At 34.0% G+C, this 25946-nt stretch overlaps 2 protein-coding genes across 2 annotated transcripts; both read left to right on the top strand.

The window, feature by feature from the left end:
• The first annotated feature begins 18164 nt into the window (after positions 1–18164).
• On the top strand, positions 18165–19367 carry LOC143575803 (metallothionein-like protein type 2). The gene is made up of 3 exons (XM_077060080.1): positions 18165–18252; positions 18342–18416; positions 19113–19367. Exons 1-3 carry the CDS (start codon positions 18188–18190, stop codon positions 19201–19203), a joined length of 231 nt encoding a protein of 76 aa, XP_076916195.1. The 5' UTR covers positions 18165–18187; the 3' UTR covers positions 19204–19367.
• Positions 19368–22150: 2783 nt separating this feature from the next.
• On the top strand, positions 22151–24814 carry LOC143575793 (pentatricopeptide repeat-containing protein At1g07590, mitochondrial-like). Its single transcript, XM_077060072.1, has 2 exons — positions 22151–22510; positions 23416–24814. The coding sequence occupies exons 1-2, from the start codon at positions 22151–22153 to the stop codon at positions 24661–24663; spliced, it is 1608 nt and encodes a 535-aa protein (XP_076916187.1). The 3' UTR covers positions 24664–24814.
• The last annotated feature ends 1132 nt before the right edge of the window (positions 24815–25946 follow it).

Genomic DNA, 25946 nt, shown 5'->3' with positions numbered 1-25946 from the left:
TGTGTTGGTAACTAGAAAATTTATGTTTATTTTACATATAAGCACTTCCGTATTGTTAACAAGATTTATCGTGTTGGTAGGATATTGCATTGTGTTTATAACAAAATTTTTTTGTTTATTTTACATATAAGAGCTTTCGTATTGATTTGTTAATGTTGGTTCGAATGGAAAGAACAACCTCGTATTAGCACATTTTTAAAACAATCCCATCTGTGTTGTTTATTAAGTAAAAGAAAAAACTTAATAACACTAAGTATCAATGTTAGTTACCACTAAATAATAGCGTGCAAATGTAGAAGAGCTCAATAACAATATATACACAATCTATAACACATTTTATAAAAATATTTGATCTTGTGCTATTATACATTCACAATGTGCTGCTATTAATATGACATTGTGCTATTATATAGTATTTTGTTATTTGATAATAAAATCGTGCTTTTCAACACTATATATCACAAAATTAAGGAAAATTTGATTATACGTACCTATTTTTGTTTACTACATGCTATTTTGATTTTTGCCAATCCATGATAATTTTTGTAATTAATTTGCCTTTAATTTTTGGTAACTGCCGAAATATGATCATGTGCTTTTTTTTGGAAATTAAAAGGGGTTTCTTTTTAGTAAACGTAATAACAAGACCATATTGCCCTTGCTTGTATTTAAAAGGTTATAGTTTCTAAACTAATTAGTAAATTAGATCTTGACCATTAATCTTGATTATGTATGGCCAGGATTTATTCTCACAATTCCTACACAAAACATGTTTTCTATCATATCCTCACTCCTACACTTGTTCCCGAGTTTAATAGATTGAAGAAAGGAAAGGAAATGAAGTTAATAAAAGAAAAGAAAGAGATGGAATAGAAAACATAGAAGTTACTATTGTGTTTCCGAGTTCAGAGGAAATGAAAATAAAATAAAGTTTTCATGTGTTTCCGAGTTGAAAAGAAAAGAAAGGAAACTTACAATTTTACAACTATACCCTTGTTCCTTATAAGTATTTACTTATCCTAAAATAAATAGGATGAGGATATCTTTGTAATTTGAATTGGGTTAATCTTGTTCAACTTTTCTTTCTCTCCAATTCTTTCCGATTTGGAAAGATTTAGATTAGGGTCAATTTTCCTTCCAAATTAATTCCTTTTTTTTGTTTCCCTCCTTAAAAAAACTCAGAAACACCCTTTTTTTCCTACTTCTCACTTTCTTTTCCTTTCCTTCACTAAATTGGACTCGGGAACAGAGTGCTAGAATGAAACATCTATATCTATACTATTTAATAAATAAAGGTTTTTTAATGTCACATGGCATCACACAAATAGTGTGTTACAAATTTCTCACCACTCTCTCTTATTAAATGCATTTCTCCTTTTTATTAATAGTTTTATGTATAACTTTTTTTCTTTTTAATCAATTATTTTATCTTTTTAATAGTTATTTTTTTGATTTAAAATCCATACTATTTAATAAATAAAGGTTTTTCAATGCCATATGGCATCACACAAATAGTGTCTTACAAAATTTTCCCACCTCTCTCTCTTATTAAATGCATTTCTCTTTTTTATTAATAGTTTTATATATAACTTTTTTTCTTTTTAATCAATTATTTTCTCTTTTTAATAGTTATTTTTTTTATTTAAAAAATTAATAAACACATAAATATATTATTTAATTTTATATAACTATGTTGTATTAGTTATTAACATTAAGCTTTTATAAGTAGCAATTTTCACGTTAAGTTAGATAAAATAATTAATTTCAAAATTCAAAGAGAGAAATTTTAACTTTATGTTTGTTTTGCAATGAAGATTAATAAAAGCTATGATCAGTCGCTTTAGATGGTTGATTTGATTTTGAGACAACATGTTTTAACGTACGGTAATTTATGTGTTTCATTATTTAAATTATGCTTTTACAATGACTCCATCTAATTTAGCACGTTAACTATGTCACTTAATTTCTGTGTGAACTTAGATGTCAACCTAAATTACATCTAACTCTTCAATTCAGTTACAAGCTTATTTATATCAACAACAAATTTCGTGTTTTATTATACAAATTATGGAAATTTAATTAATAATCAAAATAATTATTCTGTTTCCAAAGCAAATGATTAGTTCATTAACAGCTTGCTAATTCTATAATGTTATAAATAGCAAAGCGTAATGACATTTTTTTTATCAAATTAATTCACTAGCAACTTGGTAATTCTATAGTGTTATAAATAACAAAATGTGGTCATTATAATGGATGGGGAGGTAAATTTTCAACATTATTTTTATTTTTTTATATTCATCAATCACAACTTGATTAAACTTTTAGGGAATGAAGACGCAAGCAAGCCGGGTTTAAAACTTACTTTCCTAACTTTGAATCAGTATTTACTTAATAGGCATACACTTGCTAAAAATGTGCTAAAAATCAAGCATGTGTAGAATACCTAGAAAATATCATTTCGTTAGAAAACATCACTGATTTGCCGATTTATGATCAATGTATTAGTCACAAGAATTTTATTTATCTAATAATTGTAATATTTGTTTGAACCTTTTTGTTTAATAAGCAAATTTATCTATCATGACTTTTCGTTATTAATATTTTAAACGTTTTGGAGTTATAAACGTAGTACACGGGTATCTAACCTAGTAATTAATAAATGAATAATATTATGTTTTCATTAAGTATTATCTTTTTATAAATTAATAGTATTAATTTGTTATTAAATAAATAGATTGAATTGAAAAGTAAATGCAATTAATCAGACATGATCTTCTCCATCTTGAATAGTTGTCTTATTTACATCCTTGATATTGGTTTCCATATTCTTACCGAATTAGCTTAACTAAATTGTACAAAATTAAACGATAAAAATTCTTGGTTTTAGGAGGAAATCATTATAGTTGGAACTTATAATAAGTCCTAATAAACCTCTAGCTTCCTTGATTCCCTAATTAATTTATAATCCTATTAATAAAATTCCTTGGTGATATTCAATTGCAAATCTGGATCGCCAAGAAGATGATGGCTGGTGATAAGCTTCCACTTTGTTTAATAGAATCCAACATACTGCCCAGGCTTCCAGCTAAGACCGTTGGTCGTTGCATGAGCGTGTGCAAACAATGGAAGTCGTTTCTATCGACACCTATGTTTGCCAGGATGCACCTCCGACTATAAACTTCTCCTGCCTGACGTCAATCGGCTAGGCAGTTTCAGTACGCTTGATTGTAAACCCCTTAACGACGGTTTAACAACCATTCGTTCTATCCCAAAACCCTGATCCTGCAGGTGTTGGTCTTATTATTGTAGCAAGCTTGGATGGATTGGCATGTTTAGCCTCAAAGCATGTACCCGGTAAGCTAGTGTTTTGGAATCCATTGACGGGTTCCTTCAAGAGGTTGTCGGCTAACCCAACATTGCTTTTCCCTTTGATAATACTCATGATGCTGTCGGTTTCTATATGGACTCTTCTAATGATTACAAACTTCTTTATTTGGTTAATTGGGGTGGTTTGGGGGCTTATATCTATTCCAACAGATCAGATTCGTGGACAGAGATTGAGGTTTCGGCTGATTTTACCGCATGTCGGTCTCCTGCTACTTTCTACGGCCAATGCCTTTATTTCAGGGCAATAGCAACAGACATGCCTACATATATTAAAAGGCATAGTTTGATTATATGTTTTGATGTGAAGACGGAAAAATTTAGGAAAATACAATGTCCACCGATTCCAAGTGCTGCACAAGATTATTGTAGAAGTTTAGTCATTCTCAATCGATGTATTCACTTGTGTGTGTATTATACATTATTAAATATGAAGCAGAGCGATATGTGGAGGTTGGATGGTGATTGCCAGTGGGTGAAGGTAGTTGCTTTCTATGATGCGAAACATAATAAGTTGACAAGGCAATATATATGCTCGGCGAGTATTGACAATTGGCTTGCCGTAGTGGAGGAAAACGAAGTCTTTAATAAAATGGATGCGAAGGAATTCGCAACACACTGCTGGGATTTTTGTTTATCGAGTTGGATGGATACATCTGTTCAAACGATATACGTTGAGACTCTTGTGTCACCCAATCCATGATTTTGCTTTCCTCTAGTAAGTATGTTTTCATTTACGTTATCGTAGGATTCAAACTACTCGCTATTAACGTTTTTTCACATTCAATTTATTAAACAACTCATTATCTGTAAGTGTGAGGCTTTTTTAACTTAAATCTCAACTGTGTTCACCACTTTTATCAACCTGCTTGACCCATTGCCTGACCTACCCATTTTGCCACATCAAATGCTTGTTTTAAAAAGCTGTTGACTTATGATTTTTTGTTCTAGAGTGAAGCATATGTCATGTTGATCGTTGAACCAGAAGGGGTGATTGCAATATCTATCATATTGCGTCTTTTCCAAGAAGTTGAATAAGGTGTGGGTTTATGTTGTTAGAAAATATGGTGAATGGATATTTGGTGGTTTTATTATATGTGACTTTTTAAGTGATGAATTGAATTATGTCTCTTAACTAGAGTATTTATGTTACTTTATTAGAGGTTTAATGTCTAACATTAAGTCTCTAATTAATAAGAGACTTTTCATCCATGCATGGCTTAAAATACATGAGTTCTTATGTGTCTCATTTAGATTTGAGAAATATAATTCTTAGAGAAGAAAGAACACTTGAAAACCACATATGTGAGAACCTATAGAGGGGAATACTCTCTACTCGTTTCCCATCACCATCTTATTCTTCCCTATTTCTATTCAACAACACCGCTTTACCTAATGCAATCACGGGCGCGAGTGCCATCTCCGGCAGTACACACACTGTTCCGGTTGTTGTACCCTGGGAGATAGACGGCTCTTTAGTAGAGACTCGAAATCTATTTTAAGGAAGCGTATTGAATATGTGCCTCAACCACGCTCAATATACATTGTTTTATTCATCTTTTGTTGCAGTCAATGGAGTTAGCCATATCAAGGAAAAACTAAGACGAATGTGAATATACTCAACGAGTGAAAGACTCGAGCCAAGAAGTTTCTATTGAAGTTCTCACCAAAGACATTGACATAAATCTTTATATTAATATAAATTGTTTTTTATTTTATTTTCTTTTTGGTTGTGTATACGTATTGTACTACGGTTTTTTCTCTTGTATAGCGAGAGTATCGTTATACTTATTTTATTTTTATTATTTTTAAATAATATTGTGACCCATGTCCTACAATCTTAAAACAGATTTCGTGAGATTGTTGCGACAATCTTTAAACCTTATTTATAAGGATTTTGGGTTTACGAAAGAATTGATATAATAGGTTTTTGAATTTTTTTTTCATGAAACTTTAGAAATAATTTTGGGAAACAATATCATGTGTAGTACAAAATCGTTTTGGATATTTTAAAAGATTGGAGTACAATCTTATATTTAAAAAATATTGTGTTACAAAACGAAATGTTTGATTCGACCGTTTGGTTTAGAAACGATTTTTGTAATCGTGAGTATTCTAACAACAACGTTAGAAACAGTTTTTGGATAACCATTGAGGTTTTATATCTAACATGCGTGTTAGAAATGATTATTTTTATAAAATAATATGTTTAAGAAGCTTGTCTAAACACCTCGTTTTCACATGTTTAAGTATCTAACATGCGTGTAAGATGCGATTTATTATATATATAAACATATGTGTTTAAAACGTTTTGTGTAAACGTTAATGTTCTAACGGGCATGTTAGAAAATAGTTTAGTGACTACATGTGTATTTTGGTGAAATAGTGCATAAAATGTTCCACGAGTGTCGGTTCATATTCCTCCCATTAAGTTATTAATAATTCACACATTAACTTGGTGTTAATTGAGTGACTTTTGGGTTATACACAAGGAAAACCAATGGTTTAAAGGTTTTTATCTCAAGTTTCATTTTTCATGTATAAATATTTTTTCCTACAACGTACGCATTATAATTGTTTAAGTTCTAACACGTTTGTTAGAAATTGTTTATTTTATAAACCATATTGAAAGGAAATGTTTTATGTGAACATTTAATTTCTAACGTATGCGTTATAAACAAGTAGAAATGGTTTCTTTTATAGATTCTATCATTGGAAAACGTTATATGTAAACGTTCAGTTTTATAATGTGCGTTATAACATGTTTTTTTTAACATATGTGCTGGAAACCATTTTAGTACAAGGGTCTTAAACCTAAACCATATAAAATTGTTTGATGTTTTAGGTCTTAACTATGTTTTTTATAAACCCTTGTTATTATTAATACATTATATTGCAAAAGTAAGAAAGTGTTTTAAAATGATTTTAAACAAAGTTTTGTATATTTTAGATAATTCAAAAATGGTTTGCTGCTCTTGCTAAAAGTTGAATATGTTTATTTAAGATAATGCGCTCAAGGATGCTCTATAGTGGAAAACAACTTCGTGTTGTGTGAACAAAAATTGACTGTTCAAGTTTCGTTATAGTAATTGTAACAGCTTTGATGTTGTTTTGAACATATTTGTTCAAGAGTATAGTTTCAAAAATAGAATGAGGATATAAGGATACGTGTGCATGGAGTTCTATTTGAGGGAGTACCTCAATACATAACATAAATGATATCATTGAGATGATTTCAATCGAATGATGAAAGTGTTGAAAATAATAACACTTCGAGATTTGATGTCTAAACGTCGTCTGTTTAACCATTGATCGAATTTTTTATTAAAAAGTGTTTTACACTTTATATTGTAGTTTCGGTTGTATTATTATTTTGTGTTCAATATCGTAGGATAACACATGCAGTTTCATAATCAAATACAACAATATTTATCGTGACGAATAAAATTATTTTATAGATTTTTTTAAAAAAAAAAATTATGTTAAAAAAAAAGGATAATTTTAAATTGATAGTTCAAAAAGAATCTTGCATAAGTGATGTTCGGTTTATTTGTACATATTTAATTGTGTTAACGTACTTGTTTTACGTGTTTAGTTTAGGAACTTTGGTACTTCATACGTGTTTGTTGTGTTTCAGGTCACATGTACTTAACGCGTTTAATTTGGACCTGTACGAGTATGGAATGAAGACTCGGGATGTCCAGCACGCTTACCGAGGCAATCATGTGAAGTTGCTGAGAAAGGAGACCCATCGCGTAGCGCGATGGGTGTTGAAGGTGGGGTATTGCGCTACGCAATGCCCTGTAAATGATTGCATTGACTTTTGGTCCATCGCGTAGCGCAATGGACCAGGAGAGGAGGCCATCGCGCTACGCGATGGTCCCTAGAATCGTGAAAGTTAGGGTTTTGTTTTATATCACATTTGGACGACCCTAGACGGCATTCTTGACCTTCCAGGCGATTTACAGAGCAGAAGAGCAAGTCTCGATCATCCCCAATCATCTCTAAGTGTCCTACATGGCCTACCAGATCATAACCGAGGCCCGAGAGATGCCGATGCGCGGCTAGTTTCTTCGAGTCATACCCGGGATGTATAGTTTGTAATCTTTCAGTTTATTTCTCATGTACTAGAACAACTAATTGTAATTGTTTTGATGTTAATCTATGAGTATTGATGTTTAGTATGTTCGTATAATCATTCGGTTTAGGTTTATTTCGATCAGAACGATTAGTTTGTCGATTGCTATAATAATTGCTCATAGGATTGTTTAACCTGTTAATTGCAATAAAGCATACGTTTGCCCTTAGTTGAGTCACACTGGCAGGGACCGTTTGATAACCAGTGCCGTGTGTTAGCGAGCGTGGATGCCTAAGGTTTAACTGGTTAGTCAGTCTGTAGTTGACACAAGATAGTTAATCTGTTAAGTTGCATGAGATTGCTGTTTGATTGCTTACTTGGATTCCCGGGTGTGATTTGCTTTGTTGATTGATTGAATCTTTGGTTATTTGTTTAGCTATTATAAAACCAAACTGTTTGCTAGTGTGATCAGCACTTTAATTGAATTACTTCATAATGTTAGGAATCATTTTCACTACACACTGACCACATACTCCTGGTGGATACGATACCTGACTTACCCTAGCTGCTTAGGTTAATTAGGTTTTTGCATGACTCAAACGACGGTCATCAATAAGAAACAATTTGTGAGTTGTTGCGTTGACTAAAGTCTAAGACGACACATCAAATGTATAACAACATCATGAGAGGGTCATGAAATAACATGGTGAGTGTATTAAGATGAAATACATAAGAATGTGATATTTACCTCCTTGGAAATCAGTAAATGTGAATTAATATATGTTGATGACGTATTTAACTCCTTGGAGATTCGCTAAATGTGAACTAAAACATAATATACGTTAATGAGATATTTATATCATTGGATATTCATCTTTGAAAATTCACCGAGTATGAATCATAAGAGATCTATTATGTTATTATTGTAATTGAATTTAAGTAAATCTTAAGAGATTTCTTATAATATGCTTACAAAAGTGATGAATATATAGTTGTTGTTTCTATTCTCATCCATTTTGTTTGAACTATGTGAAAGTTTGTCTTTCAGTTTGAGAGAGTATCTCAATAAATTGTTTCAAAAGACAACAATGAAATGTATAAATCACTTTATGCAAATATTAATTCCAAGAGTTTGAGTGTCAATCTAGTTGACTTTATCTCAACATAATAGTGATTGTAGACGAGTAACGTTCATTTTGTTGGTAATAAATGTATTCATCAAAATGATTTGGATTAAGGCTTATGTTCAAAGTCCATATAAGTCAATGGTGAAGCCTTAAAGATTCTTTGAAAAAGAGTTATGTTCCTTAAATGAATGAAAAAGTTATGTATGTTCTATATACAATAACTTGTGAGACTTTGCTGAATATTAAGGTTTGGAATTGTGAATAAGTCTAATAATTTTGTCTAAACAAAGGGTGGAGTGTTTCAAAGTGATATTGTAATGGCTGTAAAGGATCAGAATGATGCATCTTCTGTTCACATGCTAAAGTATTGTAGTCTAAAGCATGCTAGACTAATACTTGCTAATTATTGTCCTTTGTGAAGACTAATTATTGTGAAACATTCACAACACAAGAATGAATTTGTGTATAGACAAACTTAAAGAGGGTTTTCATTCAATCTAAAGAAATGATATAACTTATGAGGATCGTCAGAAGACCTCAACTTTTTAGGTATGTTCTAGATGGTGGTTGATAATCCTTCTAGATTTGTGATGGTTTATTAACAACCTTATAACAAATTTAGCTTAAACTTTATCAAGTGGTGGAAGCTAACACTAAGGCATGTGTTAGTTTATTAGTTAGTAAACATTGAAGAACTCATTGTTACAAAGACGTTGTCTTGTTCAAATCATGAGTGTCAAATTATGGTCATAAGTAAAGTTAAGTAAGCTATGTTAAAATGCAAGAAATGTGGGGAAGCCATTTAAGAAACAACCCTTTTGGGGTATGTAGAAATGGTAATTGAGATGATTTCTCATACTTGTATAGAAAGGAAGAACCTTTCTTTACCCCATCCAAAAGTTGGATGATCTTATCCAATAGCACTTAAATGCGGAGGTGTCTTGCATTTGAACTTGGAAGGTTTAGCAATGAGGATTATTGTAATTCAATCTAACATTGCGAACGCATGACTAAGTGGAGGACAAAAAGGTCGTAGTACATAATGGAGATGTGTTTGCCTTAATGATAAGTGTATTTTACAAAGACAAATATTATAACCAGATTCAGGTGGCCACTGAGGTTATAGTCTTAGAAAGTTGACGATAGGCAAAATTAACTTATAAATGAAGAACACATCATGAAAACTGATCTCAACTACGCAAGTTATCTGTAGTGACTAGACAAAGTCAACGATAATGTTATGGATCCACAAACCTGAGAGTTTAGTAGAGATCATGTTGTGGAATGAGACTAAAGCCCATGAAAAAGGGTATATAAAGGAAACCTAACTTAGTTGACTGGAGATCCCAAGATCTAAGTTCAATAGGACAACCTAATTATATATCCAAGGGTGGTCACTGTGGGGGCGTAACTTATGTATAAGTTGACACATAAGCTAATATATATATATCCTCCTAAATTATAAAGGGAGTCTAATTACTTCCTAATCCATTCCTATAACAACAGTGACATGTTGTGAGGCTAAGCATAATATATGGTAAAGATGTGTGTAAATCATTATAACCTTAATGCTTTTAATGATTTCTGGATAATCACCTATGTGAAAGAGAAGTGGGGTCGCTTCGAATGAAATTGTGGGGTGCAATTCCTAGAGCTTTCACAGAACCAGGCTAGTGTTCCAGGACTATAATGGACACAATAATGAGGAGATGTGTCCGGCTTGGGAGAGTATTGTGTGAAGTGTATTGTCATCTACACCAATGGGGGTTTGTTCAAGGACATCGCGTCTACTAACCGCTAGGAGGCTAAGTATACTAAACAAAGGAAGGTTCAAAGCTAACACCTACCTATCCTACAATACTCAATTGTCAAGGTTCAATTGGATATTTTGTGTGTTTTGATCAATCTCCATTCATGTGGGGGATTGTTAGAAAATATGGTGAGATATTTGGTGGTTTTATTATATGTGACTCTTTAAGTGATGAATTGAATTATGTTACTTTATTAGAGGTTTAATGTCTAACATTAAGTCTCTAATTAATAAGAGACTTTTCGTTCATACATGGCTTAAAATACATGAGTTCTTATGTGTCTCAATTAGATTTGAGAAATATAATTCTTAGAGAAGAAAGAACTCTTGAAGACCACATATGTGAGAACCTATAGAGGGGAATACTCTCTACTCGTTTCCCATCACCATCTTATTCTTCCCTATTTCTTTTCAACAACACCGCTTTACCTAATGCAATCACGGGCGCGAGTGCCATCTTCGGCAGTACACACACTGTTCCGGTTGTTGTACCCTGGGAGACAGACGACTCTTTAGTAGAGACCCGAAATCTATTTTAAGGGAAGCGTATTGAATACGTGCCTCAACCACGCTCAATATATATTGTTTTATTCATTTTTTGTTGCAGTCAATGGAGTTAGCCATATCAAGGAAAAACTAAGACGAATGTGAATATACTCAACGAGTGAAAGACTCGAGCCAAGAAGTTTCTGTTGAAGTTCTCACCAAAGACATCGACATAAATCTTTATATTAATATAAATTGTTTTTTATTTTAATTTCTTTTTGGTTGTGTACACGGTATTGTACTATGGTTTTTTCTCTTGTATAGCGAGAGTATCATTATAATTATTTTATTTTTATTATTTTTAAATAATATTGTGACCCATGTCCTACACATGTCTCGTGGTTGTCAACTGATATATTGATTATTTAGTTGATTACAGTTAAAAGAAAAAAAAAACACTAATAGATTAACCGCATGTGAATTATATATTATACACCCCAATCGACGGGCATATCCATGGGTACGAAGGATCCACGTATTCCTTAGAGAAGGAAAATATTGTGAGGTGATTCATGAGCGCATTTGGGTCATCATAGCAACGGACCCAACTTTCTCAGCTACAAGCCCAATAAGCTTCCACATTTACAAGCTACCCCAAACTCCAAGACCACTAACAATTTTTTTTTAATAGCGAATATTTTTAATCTCCTATCGTTTGTGGGACTTGAACCTAAGACTTTCTTCTCTTAAACACAAGTATTTTAGGCTTTGTCTTAACCAGTGAACCATCAACACATTACTCAAACCCAACTCATCAACTGTTATATTGATCGTATCATACATTTCCAAGAAGTTGAATAATGTTCTGCCTTTTCAAAGAGTGTGGGTTCATGCCCCGTGATTGTCGAATAATAAAGTTGTAATTTAGTAGTAGATTATAGAGTATTTAAGTAGTTGTTCAAAAATAAAACACTAGTAATGAATTAACCACATGTGGATTATATGTTATTTCAACATGAGAAAATAAATATAAATAGCAAAGAAAAGAAAGCCAAGTGGATTAACGATTATAGTAAGTAGCATTCATCGCGTGTAAACCAAACCAAATTCAAAACCTAGATCTAAACCAAAGACCAGAGCGACAGCTAGAGTCCATAAGAGCATCTTCAACGGGGTCTTGTACCCTTCGTCCAGATTGCGTGGCAAGGAACATACGAGGAGGTCTGCTTCTGCAGACATTCCACATGACGACCCATGGCCCCACTCTCACTCATAACACACTATTGGATGCTAAGCTTTTTGGGCCAGGATCAAAATTCGAACTTGGTCAGTGGGTGAGGCTTTTTAAGACAATTGCTGATTAAAAAAACATAATCAAAGTAAACTTTGAATCATTATTCCATCTTAGTTGATCAAATTCTATTATTCATCTAAGAATGATTTAAAAAGGAAAAGGATAATAGTCAAAGAACCTAATAAATATGTATTGCTAGATTATTGCCACTAGAAATGGTCGTAATTTGTAAGTTATGGTTAAATGATTAACTCACAAACCCACTAATCCTAGTCCTAAATCTACTTTTTTGTCCACCGATACATTGGATCATATTCATTCATTCCCGCGATCTCACGTAATTTAGGCATAATTTTAAAAACTAAGGGGTTGTTTGGTAGCCTCTTAATGATCCTACTAAGAGGCTATATCTGAATCGATCAGAGATAGATGTGTTTGGTTACACCTCTCGATGACTTATTGAGTCATTTAATGGTTAAGTTTCAGAGACATGTTGAATTATACACAGGCTACCTCTTAATCAATCAGACCTCTTATTAATTCAGATTTAGATTGTCAAACAACCCCTTAGTCGAGGGGGTGGTTTTCTTGCATTCGGCTCCACACCCTAATAGTAAAAGACAAATGATGTTAAAATTATATCTTTAAAATACAAGATAAACTAAAAATAATAATAATAGTATTGTCATTTGCAATAGGGAAAATTCTCAAAATAAGCATTTATGTAAACAAATTTCTAAGTTTAGGTAGCATTTGCAACAAATTTCAGAAATATGTATTATAAACTAGTCGTGACGAGTAGTTTGTAAAACTAATTAGAACTTGCCACGTGTCCTTAAACTAACCGTAATGAACATGTTCACTAATCATTTACTTGTCACGACTAAATAAGTTTCATGTCTCATAATCAACACCCAAAAGTAATTCATAAGTCATTTAGTCGCGACGAGTAGATTATAAGGTTAAACTAGTCGCGACGAGTTAACTACTAATAAACTACTCGTTTAGGAAATGTAAACCGGGTAAGCTAGTCGTCGCGACTAAAGGACTTGTGAATTACTCGTGGGCGTTGATTACGATGCATGAAACTTATTTAGTCTTGACGAGTAAATGATTAGTGAACGTGCTCATTACGGTTAGTTTAAGGACACGCGACAAGTTTTACTTGATTCTACAAACTACTCGTCACGACTAGTTTATAATGTCTATTTCTATAATTTTTTGCAAATGCTACATAAAACTGGAAATTTGTTTTCTTAAATGCTTATTTTGAGAATTTTCCCTTTGCAATATTGCTCCGAACCAATTTACGAACACGCAGTGAAAAAAAACAAAAAAAAAACAAATCTAGTAATTCGTCAAACACAATAAAGTAAAATAATAATAATAATAATAAATTTATAATTATCATCATAGTAATAATAACTCTTAGACCCAATTAATACCATTGGTGATTCAACCACGAATAAAAAGATATTATTTATATGTAAAAAAGATTATTTGTATCGTCACCATCACGTATCATAGTCAATAATAACGAGTCCATACTTCTATCGTGTAAATTATCTATTGTTTATAAAAAGTATTCTAGTTTTATGTCACTTTTTTGACGTTACGATCTGAGAACTTTTAGAAAATTTCAAAAATGAAACTCTTTATTACACTAATGTAAGGCACCAGTTTTAGATCAATGTGCTTTTCTCGTAGTGGTAGATTTATCTTTCATTATGTTCATATATGAATTAGGTCTAGAGCGTTAAAACGTTATAGATGGTTAACTTCTGTTTTAGAACGACTAACATAGTTAATTGAGATAGTTTAAACATTGTTAAAAAAAATAGTTATACGAGTCTCTTTAGGTAGCAATGACTATATTGTAATGATTTGGATGCCATATTCTAACTATTAATTTAAAATTTATTTGAACTAGTATAACACCATTTTCTTAGATAAAGTGGATATATTGTTTGTTTTTCTTTCTCTTTTTTGTTTTATAATTATCATGAATAAACTCCAAATGCTTAAAATTCAATTGGATAAAATACGAAGAAAAAAGTAGGTTGCTTTTCTAAAAAGTAAGGTCGACTCTCAACGACCATTCTTTTGTTCCAAAAGAGAATAACGCCCATAAACCCACCCTTGATGATAGTAAATGTGACAACAAGGCAATGTCGATACAATTGTACCTTATGCATGTTAATATGTACATTGAAATATTAAAAGTTAATTATTATTTGTTTGTACCTTGGATAGCAAAATCGATAATATCTCATTGATATTTAGGTAGCGTTTGTTATGCAAGAATGAGAGGTGGAACGGAATTGACCATTACGAAGGAATGAAGAAAAGTGTGTTTGGTTGGCTAAAGGAATGCAATCACCCATTACCTTGTCCATTCCATCACTCTAAAACACCCAAAATTCATTCCATCCACCCCTTTGTTTTTTTCCATTCCATCCCCTCTTTCACCATACTTATCTCCACCACCCTCCCACTATTACCAACGATCACCATCACCACCATCACTGCCACCCACCACCAACGCTACCTCTACCACTGCCTCACACCACCAGCCCCACCCCCACCGCCGTCGACCACCATCGTTGCTTCCGACCACTGTCGTCGTCGCCGACTACCGCCGCCACATTAACCATCCACAACCGCCACTGCCACCCACCATCACCGCAGCCTACCCACCACCACCACTAATACCCACCATCGTCCCTTCTGTTACAGCCAACCACCGCCACCGCCAACCACTGTCACTAACCATCGCCAACCACTATCACCAATTGCCTCCCACTCTCGGCACCGCCGCCCACCACCGCTCACCACCACTACCGCCACCACCATCACCACCACCGCTTACCTCCAATTTTATTTTATTCCTTTTTTTTTGCCTGACTAACAACATTAATTAATTACTCATTTCATTTTATTTATTCCTTTGTTCATTCCATTCCCTCATCTTTTTCATTCCCTCGTCCATTCTATTACCCCATACCAAACAAACCCATAGATTACGTGTCACACCCCAACCTAAGGCGGAAATGCCGGGGCGTGATCCGATTTCTCACAGCTCGAATATACTATCATGAATATAAATGACAATATCTATTTAATTATTTTATTTCAAATGTGCACACAATATTCAAATACAACAAACAATATAAGTACATGAATGTAAGCTCAAATAATGTTTTCTTGTTTATATCCTAAGGTCTTGTCTACGTGTCCAAACTTCAATCTTCAACACAAGCAACCTGCATATGCATCGAAAATGGAGTTTTGTCACCATAAAGTTGAGTGAGAATATCACAAGTTTTGGCATAACAATATAAATAAGCATAACGTGACAAGTGCGGTAAGCATAATCAAACCATAAACAAGTATGTAGACCGTTGCCAAGCGAATCGGGCGTTGGTCACCAGCAGAAACACCCGCTATATGATTGATTGAATAGTAATCCCAATATACGATTGATTGAATGGTAACACAAGTAAGCAAGTAGCACGTATGTTTGATTAAATCACTCACAATAACACGTAAGCATTTGTTTGAATATATATATAGTATGAAATACAGATACGTACGCATATGTCCCCAAAACGTTTAGAAAATTGAGTAAAATAGGAGAATGATAAAACTTACATTAGATTAATGAATAACGAATATAAATATGAATAAGCGAGCTAACGAATAAGCGAGTCGTCCACTACATGTCAAACGATATAAAAAATTCAGAATCTGATATTTTAGGATATGATCATATAAATAAAAACGAACTCATTTTCGCTGGAATCAATCCAAACGGACGTTTAGAATTCAATTTATGTTAAATTTAAGATTTAAGTGAGCTGGTACTGACCAGAATCTGAACAGCGAGTCGGAAGTCGGGTTTTGGTCAGTAGCCTTAAAATCATGTTACGAGAATAAAAGTCTTCTGGACTGAATGTTGAATCCGACCAGAAGTATGAGAAAACGGATAGTCAAAATTGTTGACTATTTTGCCCTTTAACGATTTTTAAACGATTTGACCAGTCAACACCCTTCAACCATCGAAATTGATTTAAGGTTATTGACCAGGGAATGTATATGAATGATTTTTGTGTTTACAACTTACCCGGAAAGTGAAAGAATCAAGAGATATGATGAGTCAAAGATCCATACGCAAACAAAGTCAAACGAACAAGCATTGTATCTTCAACGAATAAGCAAAAACCGAAGGGTTTGGTGATGGTCAGAGGTAGGTGACGGCTAGGAGGTCTCTCTAGGGTTAGGATACAGGTTTGTGGCAGAGAATTATGATGTGTTTATATAGAGATTACAAAAACGAACTATATTTGGAAGATTTGCTCGTTTAAGTAACAAAATACGATTTTAATGAGAATATCGATGTAATATATCAAAGATTTCATGATTGATCAGTAATTTAAGAATATGGACTTGTATTTTAGTTATAATCCTTTTCTTGGACCTTAATTTACCCGATTTATGCCAAAATAAGCGATTCGGATGCTAAAAACAAATTAGGAAACAAAATAAGCTATTTAATGAGAAAATCTAGTACAATAGCTAACAAAATTTGGCTTGGACACCAAGAAAACGAAATTGGACCAGCTATAACATTTCTTGGAGTTTAAGTTTCGTTAATTTAATCGAAAATAGGAAAAAATTGGCAAAACTAGTCCCTGTAGTTCCCAAAAATGCGATTCTTAGCCGTTTTAAGCAATTTTAAAGGTTTTTAAGGGCTATTTGGCATAGTTGAAAGTTATGAAATTATAAATAAGTTAAACCAAGTTAAATACCAATAAATACAAGTTTTAAATAGTTCGGAAGATCCAAATTACGTTCCCGAATCGATTTAAACTTTAACGAATACAAATACGAAACATCCGAAATGTTACATTATGACCTTTGTGTAACCTTTTTTAAACACTGTTAAAGACAAAATGTTTATTTACAAAAGATGTATGTATTATGTATATCAATAATAACTTTTTTTAACCGGCTCTCTGTTCATTCCTCTCGCCACATGTGATTATCAACCATTCAGTAAGTTTTTACTCATAAGGTCATTGGTCATACTCTCCTAGTCACCTCGCGTCCTTGTGGGGCTAGTGTGGCATGCGACCACCGCCACTAACACCACGACTTGCAAGGTTGATGCTTTCATTTGCGTGTGGAGAAGAAGCCACAACTATACGTATAACTAGTTTTTAACTCGGAGCGTTGCGCCAGGAAGGTCGGTAAAACTCATATGGTGGTAAAACCCAAGTGTTGAGCCGGTAAGTCGATGCGAATTTGATATGTGACGTACATTATTGTACTGGAATTAAAACCAAATATAAAACAAAAAAAATTATAAAAATTGAGGTCGACCAATGGGGTGGTGTCGGTCGGTAAAATTCGAGCGTTGGTAAAACCCAACTGTTGTCAATCCCCGGCGTTGAAACGGCGAGTCGACGGGAATTCGATCGGTTTCCATCACGTTCGTTATAATACCGAAACTGAAAAAAGTTGACGTTCGGTCGGTCTCCATTACGTATGCTATGATTATTGAACTAAAAACCCAAAAACAAAATTTGCGGTTCAGTTCGGTGCTGTCAAGTGGCCCAATAAGGCACTTGCGACACCAAACTTGTCATTTGTAATAGTATAATAATTTGTTTGTTTTTATCATCTTATTCATCACTTAATTTTATTTTTTTGTAATAAATTTTGTTTGTTAACTTTTAAAATAAAAGTAGTCAACATTTAAATATAAATATAAGCTTTGTTTCAAATGTTGTTGATTACACTAAATTTGATAATCTGATGACAATGACATGACAGTGGGAACAATTCCCTAAAGATACAATTACACGTGTACGGTCGATCATCACCATAAAACCCCTATTTATAGCACCACCCATAGTCCCCAATTACACCATCGAGCTTCGGCAAATTCATTCAAAAGCAAATCACAAATCCCTTCATTAATTCTCTCTTTTAATCACTCAACCATGTCTTGCTGCAGCGGAAAGTGTGGATGTGGCTCAAGCTGCAAATGCGGCAGCGGCTGCAACGGGTAAATTTCGTTTGAGTTTTCGTTTACTTTCGATACTTTGATTACCTCATTTCATTGAATTGAATTTGAATTTGAATTTGTGTTTGCAGATACGGAATGTACCCCGATGTTGAGGTTTCGGCCACCGTTGCCGTGATCGTTGACGGAGTTGCCCCCAAACAGATGTAAGCAGATCGGGTTAAAATTTTGGGTATCGGGTTTGAGTCCTAAATAAGTAAATATTATAAAAAATGGTTTTGGGCTTGACTCCCTTTCAATATAAAAAGTGCTAAATATTAAAACAACATAACTTGTAAACGTAAATAACTAAATAATAAATTATTTGGAAAAATTCGTAAACAAGTGAATTTAAAAAAGTCCAGTGATAAAAAAAAAAAGAAGAAGAAAAAAAGGTCCACCATAACCTTCAATTTTTGACGTCCAATACTTTGTTTGTTACACCATTTCTAATGTTGTAGATAAAAAGAACAATCAAATAAAATAAGTATTAAAATTGTGATACATAACGTGAACCACTATTAAAATAATAATAATAATAATAATAATAATAATAATAATAATAATAATAGTCCAATCCTTTCCACCAAGGAGTTTCACTCTTGAAGTAGCAATATTCCGAATTCGGGTTTTTCGAGTTAACATGTGACCCAAAATTTAGAACCAAGAACCGGCCTGAATTAAGGTTCAGAACGGGTGTTAGTTTAGGCCTGGTTTTGGTAAAAAGTGATAGGCCTAGATGTACGTAACTTTACAACCATTTATAGTTTAAATTCGTTTGATATGAACTTTGATTTTGCAGTGATTTAATTGAATTTGATGGTTATGACTTATGAGTGTGAATTCGATGAATATGTGTGTAGGTATGCCGAGGGTAGCTTTGTTGCTGAGGGTGGAAACTGCAACTGCAAATGTGGTGACAACTGCAAGTGTGGTAGCAACTGCACCTGCTAAGAATGTGATATTGGAAGACCAAACAATGAGCGGTGTTTTGAACTATGTGTTTTGTTTTATGTTTGTGTGTTGAATAAAAATGGAGCCACATGCAAATTGTGGGTTATCTCCATGGTTGTCTAATGTGTTCTGGATTATTAATGACACATGCTTTTGTTTGGGTATTATGATGTGAATATTGTTATCGTGTTCTTCGTGTTCGTTACGATTTCTATGTCAAGTAGTGTTGCTAATCCTAGGTGAATTAATTAGAAATTACCAGGTTCACTAGATGATATTATAAATCTTAATGAATTATAAAGTTGTAAGTAGAGGTGGGCATACAAACCGGTTAACCGAACCGAACCGAAAACTGAACCGTAACCAAACCAATTTGAACCCGATTTTGTGAAAACCGGTTTTGAGGACCTGTAAACCGCTGGGTTAGGACCGGTTGGTGTTTTTTAGGTGTAGCCAGGTTGAACCTGATGGGTTGGAACCGGTTCAAAAAAAACCGGTTTGACCCAGTTACAAACCGGTTTATAGATGTAAATTAGTGGTAGATATTTATGTGCATTCAATGTCTTTTAATATGATCATTTTCAATACAAAATCATTTAAAGATGCCTTAAATATAATAAATATTTTAATGATTCAACCAAATACATTCCATGTTTATCATAATATTATCATATAATATCATATAGAGACTATATTAGAATATTTTAAGTCAAAGTTCCAAATTTTAGAGTAAAACAATTAAGAATAACCAATATATCCGTTCAACACCAATATGGAAAACCGGTTCGAATTACAAATGCATTTAATTTAAAAATATAGAAACTAGTTTTTCTTTATGCATTTAATACATTAATTGGTGCAAGTCTCAAACAAATTAAGTCTGCAAGTGTCATTTCGAATTCCAACACAAGCAACATGCAAAACCGGTTTTAAACCGATTCATTAAAAACCGGTTGGGAACCAACCCGAACCGGTTAGACCAGTGTGTGACTTTCATTGCAGAGATCCGGTTCAGGTTCAAACCGGTTTGGACCAAAACTGGTTTTGACTTTTTTGACTGAAAACTGGTTCGGTTTAACTCGAAACCGGTTTAGGTCAAAAAACCGGTCTGTGCACCTCTAGTTGTAAGCTTATAGAGAAAATAAAAGGTGTAAATTTATATTGTTAAATGGAACATGAAAGGAAAATGTATAGTATTATGACAATAACATTCACATGCTTTGAGCAATGATGTCTACTGCCATCCACCATCTCTATGGTCGGGTCGCTTGTTCAATCAGGTTCCAAGTTTCCAACATAAATAGTTGGTTCAATCTCAAGAGCCCGTTAAGTGTTAAGCTGATGAAGAAGCCGGTTTTTTCGGTTTAATCGACCCAGGTTGATTTCAAAACCCTGATTAATTTACCAAGAATCTGTTTGAAATTAGACTCAAGAACACGAACATGAAATTTAATATAAACAAGATCAACTATTTTCCATTTATTATAATTTTTGACACACATATTCCATAGACCTCAATCGTACATTTATATCATTGTTGAAAATCATAAATAAACAATATTAAAATTAAACTCATACTAAAATCAAACTTTACAGTTTAACCCCTTAAATTTTCTTTATTAACCGTTTCAAGATTATCTTTCAACAGAATCCAAATATAAATACCAAATCCATTAAATCATTAATTGAACTAAAAGATCGGACATTTAATGAGCATATCTTTGTATTAATTATATATATATTATATATTTTAATGCTTGTACAGTGTACTGTTTTATTTGTTCACATGTAAATTGTAAATGGTTAGGTCACATATAATAGGAATTCACACAAAATGTTATGGTTTCAACCATTAAATCATGGGGCCGATGTGTTCATATGAAAATTGTGTGAATTCACCTTCACACATGAAGAAACTCGCACGCCATTCTTATATTTATATTAAAAAAATTAAATTATAATTAAAAAATACTAAAATATTAAATAACAACTACTAAAAAAATAAAAAGTTATAAAATGTACTATATAGGTTCGTTTATTATGGGTTTTAAAAAACATTGATTCTAGTTGAAATGATCGCTTCAGAAAAAACTTAATGTGTGCTCAATCGCTATGTATTTGAAGGAAGCTAGTGCCTAGTAACGACGGTGCAGGTTGATTCACGATGGTGTTGTGATTGTGGAGTTGACGATGGTGGTAGAGGTGGCAATGGTTATGATAAAGGCAGTGGCATGTTGGTGATTGACGACAATGTAGGTGGTCACACGATGTTGGAGCCAATCATGGCGGGGCAGTGCAAAGTGGTGAATATGGTGGAGTCGATGGAGGGGAGCTGAGGGGCAACAACGTGATGGTGAATTTAGTGGAGCGAATGGTGGTGGGGTGAAAGTCTTGGTGGTTGTGGTAGCGACAATGTTAGATACGATGTGCAATGGTGGAGTCAATGACGGTGAAGACGGCGTGATGGTGAATGTGACGCACCTATATACACAACGGGTTAAATGTGTAACTTTATAAAATTCTGGCTTAAAACAGGTCTAAATAGGCTACCGCAACACTAGTTATCAACACCACCTATAGCTCATTGACCCCACTGTCAACACCACTTACATTACCACTGCCGACATCACAGCCACCACAATCGCCACCAATATGGTGACCACCACAACAACCAAAAGTTACATCCCCACCACATTCACCGTCAAAAGCAAGACTCTCAGTAACTTTTCATTCAAACGTACGTAATTGTTTCTCTTGATCACGCTTGTTACCCTCCGGGCGCCCCTTCGCGCCCTTTTCGATTGACGTGATTATGGGCCTCAAGCCGCCAGCCCACTCGGTACAGATAATCCATAGACGATAACCCAATACTATGTTGGGCCATCGGGCCGTCTACTTAATAAATATATCATCCGATCTCTAATAACTAAACCCGGTTCCACAAGGCATGCAAGCGCCTGTCCCCTTATTCGAACGCCACTTCTTTCAAGCATTTCGTCGAACACTTGCCACCCAACACATCTTCCATCACAGAACCCATCAATTCTGCACACAAGCAGCTGATACATTCCAATCTCTCAAACACGAGGACGCACAAACAATTGAAGCATCCCAATCAACCACCAACGTTGAAGATAAAGAAGAACCCAAAAACTTATGTGGAAGGATCGAGAAGCTAGCCAAAGGAGTCCCTGTTGGCTTTGCATTCCAGAGCTTGATGGGCGATGGGTTTCCAATCGACAGAGGAGATATCTTTCACACCATCAATCGTTTACGCAAGCGGAAGTTGAATAAACGTGCACTTGAGGTAATGCACATATGGTGTTCGACTAAATGCCTGAAAGAATACACCCTAATTTTTTAGCTTGTTTTTCGCATCTTTCTAATCGAATAGCCTCTTCCATTTGACCACAAGTCTAAGAATTGTGTGATAATTCGAATTTCAAACATAAATGCTGACCAAATATTAAAGATTGAGCTTTATTCTCGTTAGGGGTGTGAATTTCTTACATGACACGAACCAAACACGAAATCCACAGGGTTGGGTGTGAGTTTGGTATAAAAGGGTCCGGGTCAGTTTCGGGTCGAACCATGAACTTGTTTAACTAAACGGGTCAGGTTCGGCTCAACCCATCGTGTTCGCGGGTTGATCTGTTGAACCCATTTTTTTATTCTTTAATAATGTTTTGTATGTAATAAATTAAATCGGTCCGGTATTTTATGTCATAATTTAAAATTAAAAAGGAAGTTGACATAAGATTTTATAAAATGTAATTGTTTTATATAAATTTGTAATTTTTTTGTTCTAAAATGTAAATTTCAGGTGTTAATTTGTGAAAAAAAATATGATATTAAAAAAAGTTCGGGCCATCCCGTGAATATGTGGGCTATGTTTTGGTTCACGTGTCTTACACGCTTTTCGGGTTTGAGTTGTGTTCAGGACCCCTAATTGTTTATTGCATATAAAGGGGGTTTTTGGGATTGCTTATTTTCACCAACTTGTAACTTATTAACTTTTTAAAAAGTAATTAGGTGTTTGGGATTGCTTATATTGTGAGAGGAAAAGTTTCATAAGTTACAATGTTGTAACTTATTAACTTAATGAAAAGTTATAAGAAGGTAAAATAAGGAATCCCAAACACCCCCGAAATTTGTAATTTTTGTTTTATTGCTTATGAATTTTGAGCTTGCATGCTTCTTAATCATATGCAGGTGATGGAATGGGTGATTAGAGAAAGACCATACATGCCAAAGCAACTTGATTACTCATTTTTATTAGAGTTCACTGCAAAGCTTCATGGAATCTCACAAGGTGAAAAACTCTTTTCTCACATTCCGTTAAAATTCCAAGATGAATTGCTCTATAACAATCTTGTAATCGCGTGTTTGGATAAAGCCATGATAAGATTATCATTAGCTTACATGAAAAAAATGAGGGAACTCGGTTACTCCATTTCATACATGGTGTTTAACCGTTTACTAATCCTGCATTCATCCCCAACCCGAAGAAAACAAATCCCCAAAATCCTCAGGCAGATGAGAGCCGATAAAGTGGCCCCACATGTCTCCACTTACAACATTCTGTTGAAAATGGAAGCTAACCAACACGACATCGAAGGGTTACTTAAAGTTTTCAGTGACATGAATCGATCAGATGTTGAGCCTAACGAGATAACTTATTGCATACTCGCCACTGCACACGCAGTAGCTAGGCTATACACCGCCTGCGAGACGTATGTCGAGGCTATCGAGAAGTCAATGACGGGGAATAACTGGTCAACACTAGATATTCTTGTTATATTATACGGGTATTTAAGAAAACCGAAGGATCTTGAAAGAATTTGGAGAATCGTGCAAGAACAACCGCGTGTTAAACATAAAAGCTATGTTCTTGCCATAGAAGCTTTTGGCAAGATTGGAGATGTAAACCGAGCTGAAGAACTTTGGTTAGAGTTAAAGTCAAAGGAAGAGTTAAAGTCAACCGACTATTTCAATTCATTGATATCTGTGTATTGTAGACACGGGCTTATTACCAAAGCAACTGGATTATATAAAGAAATGGAGAAACATGGATGCAAACCAAATTCTATAACTTTTAGACATCTTGCAGTTGGTTGTTTGAAATCAGGGTTAAAAATGGAAACTTTAAAGACATTAGATATGGGTACGGGTTTGACCACAAGCACGAGTGTGAAAAAGTCAACCCCATGGTTGGAAACGACATTCTTGTTGGTTGATCTTTTTGCAGAAAGTGGTGATGTGGAGAATGTAGAGAAGTTGTTTGATGAACTGAAGAAAGCAAGTTATGCTAGATATAGTTTTGTTTATAATGCTTTGATTAAGTGTTATCTGAAGGCGAAAGTATATGATCCGAATCTTTTGAAACGAATGATTCTTGGAGGGTCGAGGCCAGATTCTGAAACCTATAGTCTTTTGAAGGTTCTTGAACAGTTTCGGTGATAAATTGATTAATTAACGAGTTTTCTTGAAAACAAGATTTTATATTTATGTTTCAAGTTGGAAAATCTCCACTTTGTATTAGGTTTATGATTATGAATAGTTTTTGTTTTCTTTATTTTGTAGTATGGTCACGAAGTGCATCGGGCTCCAACTTGAAAGTTAAAACCAATGAACATAACTTAAATGTTGTTTTTACCCGGGGCCGTCTTAACGTAATTGGAGGCCTCAAGCTCGAATGTATATTAAGGCCTTTCTAAGAACCAACAAAAAATTATTTAAGTGTATTACATATCGTAGCTTAGCAAAAGAAAAATAAACAAAAATGGCAAGAAAAGAGATTGTAAAAAAGGTTAATAGATTAGGGTAAATTTAAGGAAAAAGTGTATATTCAACTTTTCAACAATAGACAAATTAGACTGAACATGCTATTGGTTCTCGAAGTCCTGAACTAGTTAATCTGTGCAATCAATCAATCAATCATGCCCAGTAAAATCCCATCGACAACAAAGCTATAAGTAGGGTCTGGGGAGGGTGGGATGTAGGCACACCGTACCTCTATCCAAAGGAATAAAGAGGTGGCTTCCAGAGAAACCCTCGGCTCTAAGTACATGTGTATGAAACAAAATAAAGGAAATCAAAGTTTAACAGTTATATAAAAACTACTACTAATTATAATAATATTAATAATAAGATCACATTTTGACAGCTATATAAAAGCTAATAATAATTATAATAATAATAATAATAAAATATGTAAGAGAAATACCATTATGGTATGTGACCTAAATAAGTTAAGTCTATAAGCCCTAAGGTATTCAATTCTTTCTAAAAATCCTTAACTTTAATTCTACTTCTCCACGAATTCCTATCCTCAACCATGTCCTCGGAGAGGTTTAGGTCTATCAAATCATGCCTAATCCTCTCATCCCAAGTCAATTTCGGTCGTCCTCTACCCCTCCTCCCCTCTATAGTAATGTTTTCTACGGATCTAACAGGATTCGTCGTCTGTCTTCTCTTTACATGTCCAAACCATCTCAATCTCCACTCTCTTATCTTGTCTGCTATGTTCGCCACCCCTAATCTCTCGCGAAGCACAACGTTTCTTATTCTGTCTAGCCTTGTGTGCCCACACATCCAACGTAGCATTCTCATTTCTGCTACCTCCATCTTCCGCACTTGTGCCTTCTTAATGGCCCAACAATCTGTTCCATATAGCATTGCAGGTCTAACTGCCACCCTATAGAATTTTCCCTTCAGATTAGTCGGGAAACTCTTGTCGCATA

This window comes from Bidens hawaiensis, unplaced genomic scaffold, assembly GCF_021521415.1.
Source record: "Bidens hawaiensis isolate Kalapana, Puna unplaced genomic scaffold, B.hawaiensis_p1.1 tig00001433_1, whole genome shotgun sequence".
Taxonomy (NCBI): domain Eukaryota; kingdom Viridiplantae; phylum Streptophyta; class Magnoliopsida; order Asterales; family Asteraceae; genus Bidens; species Bidens hawaiensis.
The sequence above is the reverse complement of the archived record's forward strand: the minus strand, read 5'-3'. Positions and strand labels throughout refer to the sequence as shown.